Source organism: Perna viridis, chromosome 7, assembly GCF_037379345.1.
Source record: "Perna viridis isolate PV_CMFRI_1.1 ecotype Kerala chromosome 7, ASM3737934v1, whole genome shotgun sequence".
Classification (NCBI taxonomy): Eukaryota; Metazoa; Mollusca; class Bivalvia; order Mytilida; family Mytilidae; genus Perna; species Perna viridis.
The window spans coordinates 21,182,915-21,199,222 of record NC_142451.1 but is presented as its reverse complement, the minus strand read 5'-3'; the positions used below and the strand labels follow the sequence as shown (position 1 = coordinate 21,199,222).

General features: G+C 31.2%; 1 protein-coding gene across 1 annotated transcript in view; it reads right to left on the bottom strand.

Moving 5' to 3' along the window:
• Positions 1–406: 406 nt before the first annotated feature.
• LOC148611766 (uncharacterized) overlaps positions 407–16,308 on the bottom strand; it is a 36,499-nt gene continuing 20,597 nt past the window's right edge. The window contains exons 13-32 of the mRNA XM_088592632.1: positions 16,088–16,219; positions 15,634–15,756; positions 14,473–14,721; positions 13,796–13,915; positions 12,724–12,849; positions 12,088–12,213; positions 11,329–11,441; positions 10,468–10,526; positions 9,559–9,731; positions 9,225–9,302; positions 8,533–8,651; positions 8,099–8,157; positions 6,645–6,838; positions 5,786–5,861; positions 5,310–5,344; positions 4,703–4,850; positions 4,210–4,418; positions 3,760–3,848; positions 2,887–2,955; positions 407–2,423 (exon numbers count right to left, since the gene is read on the bottom strand). Coding sequence (XP_088448758.1) covers positions 2,917–2,955; positions 3,760–3,848; positions 4,210–4,418; positions 4,703–4,850; positions 5,310–5,344; positions 5,786–5,861; positions 6,645–6,838; positions 8,099–8,157; positions 8,533–8,651; positions 9,225–9,302; positions 9,559–9,731; positions 10,468–10,526; positions 11,329–11,441; positions 12,088–12,213; positions 12,724–12,849; positions 13,796–13,915; positions 14,473–14,721; positions 15,634–15,756; positions 16,088–16,219 — 2,267 coding nt within the window. The 3' untranslated portion in view covers positions 407–2,423; positions 2,887–2,916. The remainder of the gene's footprint in view (positions 2,424–2,886; positions 2,956–3,759; positions 3,849–4,209; positions 4,419–4,702; positions 4,851–5,309; positions 5,345–5,785; positions 5,862–6,644; positions 6,839–8,098; positions 8,158–8,532; positions 8,652–9,224; positions 9,303–9,558; positions 9,732–10,467; positions 10,527–11,328; positions 11,442–12,087; positions 12,214–12,723; positions 12,850–13,795; positions 13,916–14,472; positions 14,722–15,633; positions 15,757–16,087; positions 16,220–16,308) is intronic.

The window sequence follows — 16,308 nt, the reverse complement described above, 5'->3', positions numbered from 1 at the left end:
TTCATTCAATAAAAGCAAACTACGAAATTTAATTCCTGCAAAAAAAACAAAAAAAACAAAAAAACACAGCCAATAGATATATACATGTATCACGTATTTTGTCTTCCGTATACCAAAGCAGACCAAAGATAAGCAAAGACAAAAATAAGATATTGGTATAATGTACCACTTCAGTCTAGTGAAACATGTAGTACGAGTCAGATGAAGTAAACAACAAACAGTGTTAAATGTACACCATACTTTATCAACAATGTTATTGTACACAGTAATACAGGGTATCATGACATTCCTGAAGGGTTAAAAAATTAGAATTTCACAATTTTGTCCTGAATATATTTGTCAAGTCATACTATTTTTTTGTTCTTATAAAAAGATACATTTGGGTGTGGTAAAGAAAAAGACTCTATGACACTTCAAAAGTTTTAATACACAGATTTAATATAAGTTTTCTTTTGTCACATTAAAACCACTTTTAATAATTCAATATCATTATCAATCATCTCCCACCAAAAGGTGTGCATTACAAGGGAGAAACACCGTAGCACGTCAAAGGCTACAGTAACCTAAACCAAAACATTTTACTCTGGGTCAAAACCTGATCGCTTACATGATCGTTATAATATAATATTCATAAAACAACAATAGTGTGATATATGTATATGAAAGTTATAATTAAATCCAATAGGTGATAAAGAATACAGATGTATGACCTTAAATTTGATAACATGGTGTAAATCCCAAAAGTAGCGTAGATATATATATGTATATATTTAATAAACATTTTAATGTAGGTTTATATACGTTTGTTCTCCCATTCCAGGGTTCCCCTAACTTCACAATTATTTTTAGATGAAATGCACAAGTCACATGACCTATGCATGATGTCATGGAATTTTTTAGGCTGAGGCAGTTGGACCCCAAACAAATTTCAGTGACCCCCCTCCCCCAATCCCCTACATCACCTGGTTATGTGTTACTATATTCATGTATTGTTTGCTGGTTATCAGTATATGATTTATGATATAAGCATGTTTTCAATGGAGAAAATATTGGAATTGTCATGTCACTTATTATGGGGCTACTTGTTCATAATTTATGTATTTAAAAGTTTTCAGCATTTTCAATTCCATTCTTCTGGAATTATAATCCCCAATTCAGATTGCACAAATGCTTTTGTTATTACCCTGCTGGGCTCCCTAGGTTATCTTTACTTCCTTACAGTCTTTCAATTGTTAACATTCAGTTGTAGCATCTGCACCCCCCACCCCCGACACTAAGATTTAGGATGTAGGCGTGCCTGTCGAGTTCCCCCCATGTACTAAAATTCCATGAAACTTACAGAGGTGTTTTGCACACAAGCTTAAATGATGGAAAAGATGTGACAGAAGTTTGATATGTGTTGAACTTACATAAATGGGCACCTTAAGAAGTGTTCCTCTGCTAAGTATGAATTTTGTTTCTCAGTATGATGAAATGCATTCAGATGTACAGAATAATTGAATGCTTTTTCATGGTTAAGAGTGCATTTGGGAAGGTGTGTATCATGTTCTTAAGAGTATATAAATAACAAATGTATTTCCATAATCCAGTAGTATTAGCTAAATAATGGAATCAATTGTCACACAAATGGTAAATCAACTGACATTGTCCATAAACAGTGTCATTGTAAGATAGATCCATTACATAATATACTTCTCATTTTATTTTGATATTTGATTCACATTCACTGGTATATATTCAAATACTGTGAAAGTATTATTGTTCATGGGACACCAATTTTCGTGGTTTTCGTAGGTAGGCCAAACCACGAACTTTAGTTCCCAACGAAACGGAGATTTCCACTGAACTGTATACTGAAAACCTCTAAACCACGAATTCAAGAATCCAAGAATTAGTGTTTCTCCCCAATCCACGAAAAGTGGTATCCATGAATTAAAGTACTTTCACAGTAATCCTTTGTTACATGAAAATTGACAACTAGATTGAATCCTAATGATGAGTATTCACTTAATTCCATAGATAAAATTTGTAAATTCCACAAACTGATCTTCACATATGATGTATAATCTACAAGTTAAATACTAAACTTCTACGACTAATCTTTATCCTCTAATATGCACAAGAACATATCCTTTTCAACAATGCAACAAATAATATCCACCTCATATTCCTTGTGAACTAATAATTTCAAAACATAACAAGTGACAACATGTGATATATCCTCTAAATTGATAACAAAAAAAATAACAAATAACAAATTTGAACACTTATGTAAAATCCTAGGAATGAGTAAATCCAAGATACACGCAAAAATAAGCACCAAATATTCCATTAGTTAGTGTCAATAAGCACATGAACACTTAATTTTGGAAGACGTATTCCAATGAAACTTGATACTATACATGGGAATGTCTCTTGTCTCCCTGAAAAAGAAAATCATAGCAACTGTTATTTTCTAATGTCAGCAAATTATGAAATCTATGCAAGCATCTCAGTCCCAAATACTCAGTCAAAAAAATAATTTTTAAATCAAAATGGCATGGTCAAGTATGTATAATGTCTAAACATCCTACAAAATTTCAGCAAGATCTGGTTACCCATCTACAAAGAGTTGAGTGCAAATTATCCATATAGTCCGATGAGAAATACAGATTATAAACATGTAAATGTTGTCCCTCAATTGTATTCCTGTAGAAACCGTAACATCTAAGAAAGATTGGTTTTTATATGTACAAAATATAGTTCATAGAACCACATAAACAATGATTATCTTTTTTTTAATATATTAACTTCAAAAACAGAAAAAGCATTGATTTAAATGAATAAAAAAGTAACAGTACCACTGTATGATGAGAACCATACTTCTAATATAATATATCAACTTACATCTTTAGGTCTATATATATATATATATATCTACTGGTTGTTTTCAACTTGTGGTCTCGGAATCTTGAACTGGAAAAAAAATTACTTAATTACTCTATTTTGTAACATTTTAAGATAAAGAAATATAAAAGTAAATATATGAGTTCTGAAAAATGCAGGGAAAAAAATTTGAAAATTACATTATTATCACTCCATAAGAGTTAACAAAAAAACAATTAAATACAAAAAATACCATTTTATATATTGTAAATTTCGATGTGCTATACAAAAGTTTCAAGGAGTAACCTCTCATCAGCAGCATTAAAATCAAATATGTAGGAAGATCATCATCAAAATATTAGTTGTATACGAGAAGTACTCATAACCAAAACTATCGAAAGAGAAAGTCAAATCCATCACCGAGAGGTTCTACCATATCCAATGCAAGGAAGGAAGCCTCAGTGTTTTACGTATTTTAAAATTTGGAATACTGCAAGATTTCATAAATAAGGTAAATAAAAAATGGTATTATTCAACCATATTTACCCCACACACCCTCATGTACACACTTAAGAAAAGTTTAGTCCCTGCATGATAACAAAACCATACACTTCTCTGGTTTCTCAAAATTCGAAATGTTATTGCAATCTGAACATCGAAAATAGACAAGCTACAAAGGGCCTCCTAATCGGTTTTCAATATATTCAATTTATTGTGTGGGGTTTAATAAAGCCTGAAGTTTTTCCACAAGTCTTCAACTCCAAGCAATCTCACTGGACAAAACAGCAGTTGCAGAAGCATTTGAGGAAAGATTCATCACGAGATTTTAAAATGAAACTTGATCCTTGACCTTCAATGGCCTATTTACTATACTTTCAATTTAGTTTTTTTTACCTCTTCTCTAGGATCTAGGAAACCAAACATGAAGTCCCAATTAGACCTTCTCGGTGGTTCTACAGGTTCATCCTCCATCCTCGTATTATCTGGAAAAAAATTATTTTATTAAATATCTGTGATTTAATGCAAATATTTTAGAATACGAATTTGTAATTCATGGGAAAATTTTGTATTAAAGTAATATGAGAAGGGGAATAACTCAATTGTGTTTTTAAAAAAATCCTTTTGTAAGTTCAGAATTTACTACTGAAATAATTGTACTCAGAAGTTTCTATTCAAACTCAATACGACTTAAAACTACTTAAAAAAATCCATTCCTAATAATGTCGTAATTGTAGTATCAATAAAAGAATAACAGTTCTGAATGACTACTTTACTAAAGTAAAAGCTTGAAATATGGAGGGAATTAAACCAAAATTAGTGTGAAATATAATTTTTAAAATGAACCTTGGAGATATCTGCCACTAGATTGAGTTCCCATGAATGTAAAGTCTTCTAATTGTGCTGGTCCAACGTAGGCTTGGAATGGTTCATCTGGTTCTCTACGGTACTTATCAGAATTCATTCTCCACGGTTTCCATAGCTGTGAACCAAAGGCACTGCCTCTACCACTCAAGGCAGGGTCATGTCTACCAAAGGCACCTAGCATGTTCCATCTGAAAAACAATGTATTAAATTGAGGATGAAATTTGGTATCAGGGAGAAAGCAAGTAGAGTATCATAGTGTAGAAAAAAAATTAATTTTACTTATGATTTTGTAATACATATGTTCATTAAACAGCATATTCAGAATTTGTTGTGACCATTAATAGTTTAATAGTATTTAATTTTATTACAGAATTTGCATGATTCTTACAAAGATTATTACTTATGTGATCATATGACCAGTGGATGTATATCATATCAAAATACTGAGAATATAAATCGTCCATAGACTTACTCATCAGTTTCAGATCTCCCTTGAGTAATGGAGACAGTCTCAGACGGAATACTACGCTGACGTCTATAGAGTATTAGGAGGATCAATGTTATGATCGCCATTGGTAAACCTATCCCTAGGCCTACAATCATGTTAGATGTTCCGTTACCTGAAAAAAAGTCAAATTAAAATTATTTTCAGATACAAAAGTCCCACTCTTGAGAGAACACCCTTTTTACAACAAATAAGAAGTTGTACAGAAGTGGTAGTCTCTCAATAGGAAGTGAACCAAGACATCAGAATGGATAGATTCTCTCTATATTCACAATGCACATTTTAATGGATTAGATATCTCATTCCATGTTTCCACAGAAGTATGTGTATGAAACAGAATTTATTTCTATGTCCCTCATGTTCTCAAAAGAATATCTTTTAATTTGATTAGGAAGAGAAGAAATATTGCTCTCTTATGTCTGCACAAGGGTTGGATCAACTCTTTATTGGGAGATGAGTTGTATAAGTCCTATAGCTTGCAAGTAATTGTCCTTAATATCTTCAAACATATCATTCAAATTTACTGTATTTGGATTTTTTTTCTACTTCACAAGGTGAAATTCAGACAACTCACCAGTAACTGGAGTTTGTTCTGTTGTAGGTTTAGCTCTGGAATTTTAAATCAAATAAGAAGATATGAATAGTGAAGAACCATAAAACATAAAATCAAAGTGTTTAATACATAGACTAAAATCAACTGCTGGAACAATTTATAGTAAACCCTACATCAATAATCACTTCAGCAAAAAATTTGTGGTTAAAACTTTGATATCATGAAAGTATTCCAACCATTATTAACAACAAACTGTGCAAATGTAAAAATAATGTCTACGTGGGTTTGAGTTTTCCACAGAGGAACCTTAGTCTTATACTTTTTAGTTTGTGATAGATGTAAAATGGGAGTGGAACAGAAAACATGGACAAAGGACATACTATGGAAACAGATAGGTACTAGCTGTGATAAGTTGTTAACATTTTCTTGTGCAAATTAACTGAATCACTATAATATAAGAGCCTGCTTAAAAACCTGATTGTTTAATAGTTACTTACACAAATTGGTATCTGGGCGTTTGGTTGTTCTTAGTACAGTCCTGACCAGATGTACAGGTACTGCGTATCACAGGCTCTTGAAAAGGGAAAGAAGAATTAAGTTCATTCCAAAAGGTTTAAATTCTAAGTTGTTTTTAAGCCTCTTGTCTCCATTTAAGGGAAAAGGACATTTTTCTGTAATTCAAATATACAGCAATCACTGATTTTAGGAACTGTATATTCAGGACTCACTGAATTCACTATCTGTACATTCAGGACTCACTGAATTCATTACCTGAACACTCAGGACTCACTGAATTCACTACCTGAACATTTGGGACTCACTGAATTCACTACCTAAACACTCAGAACTCACTGAATTCACTACCTAACATTCACGACTCACTGAATTCACTACCTGAGCACTCAGGACTCACTGAACATTCCGGAACAATTGAATTTACTAGCTGTTAAATTATAAGGGACCCTTTATTGCATTCCATATATCACACCCTACTTGGAACACCCAGTATCACATGCAGAATCAGACCTTGACCTATATTACCCATCAAAGGTTGATATGGCATGAGACACAGACTTTGACATGTTATTCACTTAACATTGCACTGGTGAATACATAGTTTTCAATTCATGCCATCATTGATACCAAAGCTTGTCTAATATAATATTACTTGAGATGAATTTCACAGATACTCGTGAAACAGCCAGACCTGTCCACGCTACTTAAGACAAATATAATATTTTTGAATGTATTAATGCAATCCTGAATTTTGTGATTTTAACATAAGTACTATAGAAAGATTCACAATCCATAGAGTGTAATTTGCAGTCAAAACTAATGTAGACATTTTAAACATACCTAATGCTGTAGAAGTATTGCCAAGGAAGATACTGCCATAAATTGTTGTACAGGTACCTTCTATAACTACACAGGCCCTATCCTCCTGTTCTTTGGTAACAAGTATACTTAGTACACTATCATATTGTGAGGTTTTATTGGCTTCAGTGTTAAATATCACCACTAAACTAGTTTCCACACCTTCAGTGTGATTTCTGGAAAAAAATGTGTATCAATAAGAAAGACTATTATAAACTAATTTTTTAGGATAGCAGATATTGTGTCTTACACTCTAACATTGATATATAATATCATATAATGTACTGATTATTAAGTTTTTTTATCTTGCTCACAAAATTGGCAAGAATAAATCGCTGACAAAATGACTTAGCAGTATCAACAACAATAAATATAAGAAATTTCAAAACAACATTTTCATTGGGAAACTGCCTTACATCATCTATCACTTTCATTGGGAAACTGTCTTATATCATCTATCGTTGTTTTGTAAAACAAACTATTAAAAATTCAATAGGCTGTGCATTGTAAGAAAAATTAGTAAAAATATAAAAAAATAACTGTAACTACAGAACATGCCTGATTTTTTCACAGATCAGTGCCAGCACAAAAACTCTAAAGTACACAAATCTGAGAATATTTTTACCTTTGATGGTAACTCCAGTCAGTCCTTGAAATTGATAATGTCACAAACAGTAAAGAATTTTCTCAGACTTAAGTATTTTTTTTCAAATTTTGAGGCGCTGGGGCCTGGACTTAAGGTTACATGGGGCATTCTTTTCTGTCATCTTGCAAAATCATACAGACATATATATTTTCAAATTTAATTATAGTATTTAAGGTGATGTAGAAATAGTAGGTTTAATCTATTTTAAGAGTTTTAACATAAAAAAAATTATGGTACAATTACAAACAATAATTGTGAAGAGCCATCTTCAAGGGGACATAAATGGCAGGAAAATTCTTTCAAAGGGGAGATAATTGTAAAGGTTCTAATTAGAAAGGTAATGGAAAAAGTATTTTTTGACCCCCACTTTTCTTTTTGAAATAATGTCAGTTAATTGTTCTTTAAATTTATAAGAAATTTTATGTACCAGTTTTTTTATAAGTTTTCTAAATAGTGAATTCTACAGATTCCATATAAGATGTTGTAAAAATAGTCTCTATTAAGGCTCTATTATCTCTCAAGTTCGGTGACCAATATTTTTTACATTAAAATTAAAGCATGTTCATTCAAAGTCATCTTTGTGAAAAACTAGGAAAATTTATCTACTAGAAAAAAAAGTATTATCTACTTTAAAAACATTGATATGAATTTATGAAGCAATCAAAAAAGTCTAAATTGGCAAAATTCATAAACACATGGTAACACACAGAAACAGAAAAGCTAATTCCAGATTTTAAAAAGAAGAATTTGTATTTTGAACAGAAGAATATGATGTCTAATTAATACGAACCTAAAATCTGTGACATTCACATGTTCTATGCCTTCTATACCACTAATTAGGTCTTTAAACTGCAAAAAAAAGCAAATTATATTATGCATTAAAAAGAAGTTTTCTTTTTAATAGATACAATGTATCGTTTGACAACACAAGGTGTCAATACCTGTCTGAGAACTTAAAGACTAATTTCAAGACATAAGATACTACTAACATTCTAAAGACCTACAACTGACTGTTTACTTATTCTATTCCTAAATGCCTTTTATGTGCAATTGATAATTACTTAATGGGAGAACAGACACACAGACAAGAAACAATGCATATTGTTGTTTCGATAAGGGATGAAAACAGATAACAATGTGACTGCAAAATAAACTGATATTGAGTTACAGAGTTAGTTGATTGAAAATTCAAGCTTTAACTTTGTATTGATGAAATAAACTTACAGCTTTTTCCACATTATCTTCAAAAGCTATGTAATCTGAATGAAGTTTATTGGTATAATAACTTTGGAAATTCTTCTTAAGTGTGATTCTAATAAACAATGACTGGTTCTCAACTTGAGCTGAAATGGAAGAAAAAAAATAACAATAATTTTGGAGAAATAACTAAAAAAAGATGATCAAGTAAAAACATGTATACACAATTTACAAATAGATTCTTCTTCAGTGATTAGTGATTTAAATTATTTCTCCAAAATGGTAAAATAAAAAAATCAACATGCCAGCCTCAGAAGCATGCTTATAAACTTGTTTATCATCGAGTAAGGAGAAATGTTAAAATCAAAAATAGACTTAAGGAGAATCAGTATCTCCCTTGAAATCTGTAGAAAATTTAACAAATGTAAAAACGAGGAAAAACTATCTCCAGAATTTCACATCACAGCCCGAATGCATATCTAAGCGCTGGCATACAATGGAGAAAAAAATTACCAGATGGAAAAATAAGGTTCATTTCTCCTAATTTGTGAATACTATTAAGATCAAAACTTAACTCACCAGTATTCTAACAGTTAAGAACATTGTACGAAAAAAATTGGTTGATATAAAAATGTTAAAAAAATAAAGATGATAATTTCATATATTATACATTTCATATCATTGTCAGTTAGTGAATTTATATGTTTTAATAGACTTACCCAGTGGAGGTCTACATTCATAGCTAGCATCGGAGAGTAATACACAAGTACCATCACATAATGCACAGGTCAATGGTACTGAAATTAATAACATGAAAAATGGCATCAAATTAAGAAAAGAAATGATTATAAATTTACATGTTGAAGAGAAATGCTTTCTGTTAGTTGGCAAAGCAGCATGCTCAAACATGAAGAACAAAAATTGAGCATTGTTTTTATCAGACTATTTTTTCATTCTACGTATTTTCCATTAAGTTTTAAATAGAGTAAAAAAATTGTAAAGCACAGAAATTCTATTTCTTCAATCCATGCAAAAGGATATTCTTATACTTACTTAATTGAATATTTTGATAGCTAAGGAAAGATTTTTTGTCAATAACATTATATGGTATCTCTAAAGCCACAATCTGCTTGATGTTGTTCGTCATGTTGGCTATTTCCTTTATAGTGCTCTCAGTAAGGTTATTATTTAGGACAATGGTGAACTGTATTTGAGTACTACCAGAACTAAAAAGACATATATTCAAAATTTTTAATTGTTGAAAGACTAAACAGTAACATATAAGTAACATAAAATGTTAAAGCACTTTAATTTGTGGATATCAATTTTCATGGACTAGGGAAGAAACAAAAGTTCACAGATTCTTGAATTTGTGGTTTTGAAGTTTTCAGTAGATCACCAGTATACACATCAATGGTATTCTCCTTTTCACTGGGAATGAAATTTTGTGGTTTGGCCTACCAACGAAAACCAAAAAAAAAATTGGTACCTCACAAACAATAGTACTTTCACAGTAAAACGAATAATACTGGATATTGTACTTGTCAATCCATAAATACATGCATTATGATATTTTCATCCGGGATTTGAATGAGAGATGGTCAGAGGCCCATGACCTACAAAAAAAAAAGAAATCTTACAAATTTTCATGGACAAGGAAAGATACACAAGTTCAGGGGAATCTTACAGACTATTATCATAACCTGAATCTTCAATACAACTGTTTAAGAAAGAACCTAAAACTTTGCCTGAATGGACATCAAAATGGTTTTAGAAATCTTAACTTGTACTGTAAATTCAATTTTGAGCCCTATTGAGTTCTGTTAAAATAACTGGCCTAAAATTTGACCTTTACTTTGGTCAATTCTAGCATTAAAAAGTATGATAAAAAGGAGCAAAAAGTGGTGTATTTTAATATATGACCATATTGTTTACAAAGAAAGAATCGTTTCATTAGTTTACCTGAATTTATGGATGGTTAATGAAAGGAAGTCTGTTACACTCTTATAGGCACTGTGTAGCTGTAAAATAAAATATCAAATTCACTAAGTCTAAATGAACATACAATATCCATCTCATCATTAAAGATGAGGTTAATGATGGTGTGTGTGTGTAATTAAGAGTAATTACATTATACTGTGTATATCATTAAAATATACACATAATGTTTCACAAGTCTATTAAGCACATGTTCGAGCTATTTAATAGATCATGCTTCTAATCAAGTGAACTTCTTTTATCATCACTGTGTATTGCCATTTTTCTAAGTATGTCTAAAATATAATTGAAATAAAATGATATACACATATGAAATGATCATTAATAAATTGCAGGAAAATTTTCCTTTTACTTAAAACTGAAAGATAATTAATTTTTTTTAACTAACCTCTGTGTATGGGTCTAAATACAACTGCTGCACCCTTATGTGAACGGCATTAATTACCAACTTAACAATACCATTTTAATTTATTGTTAAAGAGCTTTAATTTTTTTTCTAACTTGATGGTTTCTGCATATTATCATAATTCATTTTCTGACTATTTACTGAAGGCGATATATCCACCCTGTGATATATCAACCCTGGCTACTTACTGAACGTGATATATACACCCTAGCTACTAACTGAAGCTGATATATCAATCCTGGCTACTTACTGAAAGTGATACATCCACCCTATGATATATCAACTCAAGCTACTTACTGAAGGTAATATATCTACCCTGTGAAATATCAAACCTGGCTACTTACTGAAGGTGATACATCCAACCTGTGAAATATCAAACCTTACTACTCACTGGCGCTATAACAACCCTGGCTACTTACTGAAGGTGCTATATCAACCCTGGAATGTTTGAATAGATCTGAAGTCTCTACAGATAGATTACTGTTATAAGGATAGTCTGTTGTTAAAGTCACATCTACTGAGTTATATACAACTGAAATTACATGTATATTGATAAGTCAGTTTATATACTGTGAAAAAAAACAATGCCTCCAAATAAGTTCGGTAGAGATGACAAGGATATCTTTATTGGCAGGTTACCAATTTATTTTTTTAGTTAAAATTTTATTGGGTTTGAAATGCGTTAATTCTTGGAAGTATTATTTCAGGTTTTTTTCCTTTGCCATCTATGTGTTAAGCAGAAAACTTACATAGTTGTAGAATTAGATTTTATGTTTTGTTTTATGTTTTATTTGCTTATGGTTTACAATCTCTGACATGATTTTACAAGGCAAATAAAATAACTAGAGTATGAAGTGAGGGCAAACAAAATAATATATCTGTTTCCTGCCACCCTACCTACCCTAGTTTTTTGTGCATGCCCTAAACATTTTGTGGCCATTTTGACTCAAGCTCTCTTAAAGTCTTGATTGTGTCTCCATTTACTCAAAGTTAAATGTTTTTGAAAATTACAATAATTCCCTCACCTACGTATCCTTTTTTTCTTTCCAGTAGCAGAAAACAAGAGTATTGTTTTTTTTTTGCCTAAATAACTTATGATAAAAAAGGACCCTTACAATAAATTCTAAGAAAAAATGAAATTCTGCTTCAAAGTCAAAAATCCTTTTCTATGTACTTACTAAGACAAGTTTGATTGTCTTCTGAACTGAGATCATTATTCTGTGCACAGAAGCACTGTGGGACATTGTTTATCATTTCACATCCATAGCCACAGTTGATATTTTGCCCTGCACATGGATTATCAGCTAAAATAGATAAAAAGTTATAAATAGATTAAGTTGGCATCACTGATGAGTAAAAGAAAACAATTGTTGGCAGTACATTCATAGTTTTCCATTAAAGCATAAGTAATTTTTAAAAGATTGAACATGCCTTAAATATATGAAATACACTGAATTTCAATTTTAAGAATTTTCGACAGCCTCCCTAAAGCATATGATATGCCATTTCTCAATTATCAATGCCTTTTTCAATGTCACATAACTGATATAATCAACTCATAACAAATGAAGAACTAAAGGAAGTTAAATATGAAAGATAGACAGATAATAATAGAAATTAAAGGGGGGATTCAATAATATGAAACTTACTTATTACATTAAATATAACTTTCATGGTAGTAACACCAATGATATAAATATAACTTTCATGGTAGTAACACCAATGATATAAATATACCTTTCATGGTAGTAACACCAATGATATAAATTTACTTTGTATACAGAATGGTATGATATGAAATATCAATGGCTAACCTTTGCTGCACGATGACTGGTCGGAGTTTAATACAAAACCATCTCTACAGCTACAGTAGAAGCTCCCTCTGGTGTCAGTACACTCTTGCTCACAGTCATTGTTCAACAAACTACACTCGTCAATATCTAAATAATCATAATTCAAATATTCTAATGTCCAAGTAGCAACCTAAAATGTTCATAACTTATCTTCAATAATTTCAAATTTGTTCTATTAAAAACCTTTAGAAAGCTCTATCTTTAACATTTTTATTGTAAGTTTATAATATCTTTTTTTTCAAAGACCAGAACATTTTTGGGAATAAAATAACTGATCATGACCAAGTCTTTTTTTTTTTTTTTTAATTTGATAGAAATCAGACCTAATTTTACCAGGTCAACAAAACAAAGTGGAAATTGGGAAAATCGGAAGTAAATATACATTAAAAAAAGAATTATAACATTAAAATCCAGATCTGAAAAAGCTGTATTTTGCTTTAAAGTAGAAGAAAATCAGGTTTGAGAAATGACTATTAAAAAAGAAAAGCCAGGTTTCTTCTTTAGCATATCTAAATTCTTTAAATCAGATAAAATCATAATGCATCAACAGAAAACAATATACATGTGTTTCTAGAAAAGCAGAGGACACTTAACCTACCGGTTCATCTGATCCATGCTCCCAGTTTTTAGTGGAGTCCATGTTGCTCATTTACTTTTGTTACTTTGTATGTATGATTTTAGTTACTTTATGTTCTTTGTTGTGTATGTCTGTTTTCCATGTCTGGTCTTTACTTTTGTTACTTTGTATGTATGATTTTAGTTACTTTATGTTCTTTGTTGTGTATGTCTGTATTCCATGTCTGGTCTTTGTCCCTGGATTACATTCTTTTGATTACCGCTATAACCTTGGTTCCCTTGATTGCTCTTTGAAAAAGACCCTACCACATTATTATAATGGACAACAATGTCAATATTTGTTGTCAGTCAGAAAAAGAGAGTCAAAAACCCTCATTTAAATACAAACATAAATATTCAATTAGTTCTGTATATAGTGTCCTTCTATCTAATTAATACTTAAGGAATTCAGACTTACTTAAACATGTATCAGTACCATTGAGTACAAAGCCATCCTCACATGTACATAGATAACCCCCCACTTTGTTGACACATCTCTGGTCACAGGTATCAGTACTTTTAGTGCACTCATCTTTATCTAAGGTAATAAATATGGTGCACTGCGTCAAAAGAATTTTCTCCTTATTTTTTTTATTCAATGTTTGTTTACTCTTTGTTTGTTTTCTTTTATTTGTTATTTTTTGGTATTTCTGTAAAATCAATTTTTTTGTCTTAACTTTTAATTGATCAATTCTTAGAAAAGACTACATTTAAAAATATGCAATTTTAATCATTAACCTACACAAAATTACCATGAAATCAGAAAGTTCAAAGTTCAAAAGCTTTATTTAAAATCAGTACATGTAAAATATTACAATACAAGCTCTACTGAGCTTTTAAAACCTAACAACTCCACTCCCTAAAAACCATCTAGAAAATATCGAAAATCAATTGGATGGAAAAGCAAAATCGGAGGTGCACAATGGCACCTTATGATATAGAATGTGTTAAAGTTTCATCAAATTCCATTCAGTAGTTTGAGAGGAGGTGCAGATCAGAACTGGAAACAGAGGAATGAACAGAATGATCACTATATACCACCTATTTTTAAAGTGGGGGTATGATAAGTCAGAATAATATTAATTCAATACTTACCAACACAGATATCATTCTGTATCTCATATCCCTGTGAACATGTACATGTGTATGAACCACCTGTGTTGGCACATGTCTGATTGTTAATACATGGTGAGTTAAGACATTCATCTATGTCCACAGTACAATACGTCCCATTGTAGCCAGGTTTACAAACACATCCAGTCAGGGTGTCACAGTACTCACTCCCTATACCACAATCACAGGCCTCAGCACAGTTAGCACCCCATCGGTTTGTTGTATTACAGGCTGAAATAATATCATAAAGGTAAATTTTAAAATTTGGTAACTTTAACAGATGACCAGATAAAAAGTTACAATACTAGCTCCCAATATCACAGATCCTATCTGTTAGCAACTCCATGCTGACATGCATTTTTTTTTCAAATTTAACACTTCAGGTTAAACATATAACTCACCCATTGTGGTAGTGTTATGCTTTTCACACATTGGATTTTGTATGTACAATATGTTGTATAAAGTTTACATGGGATATGTCTCACTTGTTGCACATATTTGCTGTTATTAAATATTTGATAGTGACTGCGGGGGCATATGTACCAAATAGATCTGGAAGAGTAAAGTAGTGGTACTGAGGCAACTATACACTAAATACCATTAAACTAGCAAAAGTTGATCATGTTAAACTAACCTAATAAGATAACTAACATCAAAATCTTACGAAGAAATTTATAAAACAATGTAGACCTTGACTGCAGGGGGATACACATGAAACAGATACAGTTCCTGTATGGGATAAACTTCCCACTTACCCCATACTCCATTGCCCCATCCCCCATTACCTCATAGCCATTCCCCCATTCCCCATTGCCCCATACCCCATCCCCCATTGCATTGACTTATTTTCTATTGTCCAATTCCTTCTCCCAATTCAAAAAAAGAAAAAGTAAAGTAAATGTTTTATCAAACACATATAATGCATTAGGATGCAGAAAGTTTTGATGTAGTGATGCTAATTCAAATGCATACCATATATGATTGGCCTAGCACAAGTCGTTCATATAAAACTGACGTACCTGTAATCAGAAAACTTATTAAAATCTCAATGTAAATGCCAGCAATGGAAAAGCAATACTTAAGTCAGGCCTCACAGACAATACAATCAACACATGTTTAAAGAGAGTTGTAGGTTACACTTACGTTCACATGACTTTCCATCTGATATGAGTTTATATCCAGTATTACAGGAACAGGTGAAGCCTCCCGTATTATCAGTACAGATATGGTCACAGTTTCCATTGTCATTGCTACATTCATCAATATCTACAAAAATATACACACCAACATAGCTACATTAATGTATGTCAACAACAATAACTACACAAAATATTATAATTTTTTAAACATTTTATGTTCAAGAGACTTACTGTAATTAAACACCATTTTGTGTAAAAAAAAAAAAAAAGAAAAAAAAGAACAATTTTAACATATAATGCTGAAAAAAAATTACTAAATTGTGTGTTTATATATATATATATGAAAGAATTCCTCTGAATCATTCATCACAGAGTCGTGAACTAAAAAATAAAGATGTATATTTCACAATTTTCCAAATACTTAAATTACAGGTATATGCACTTATAAATGACATTACCTGTGCAAGTCAAATTACTAGAGTCAACAAACTCAAACCCCGAGTTACAGAAACAGAATGCATCCTCTGTTGCATTGAGAGAACATCCGCCATTAATTTTGTCACAATCTAAGGCACTGCACTTGTCTTCAACTGCAAGGTAAAACAAAAGTTGTACAGACAAGATATCACGATTAAACTTTACTGAAAATTGACATTAGCTCTAATAATATAAGTTTGGC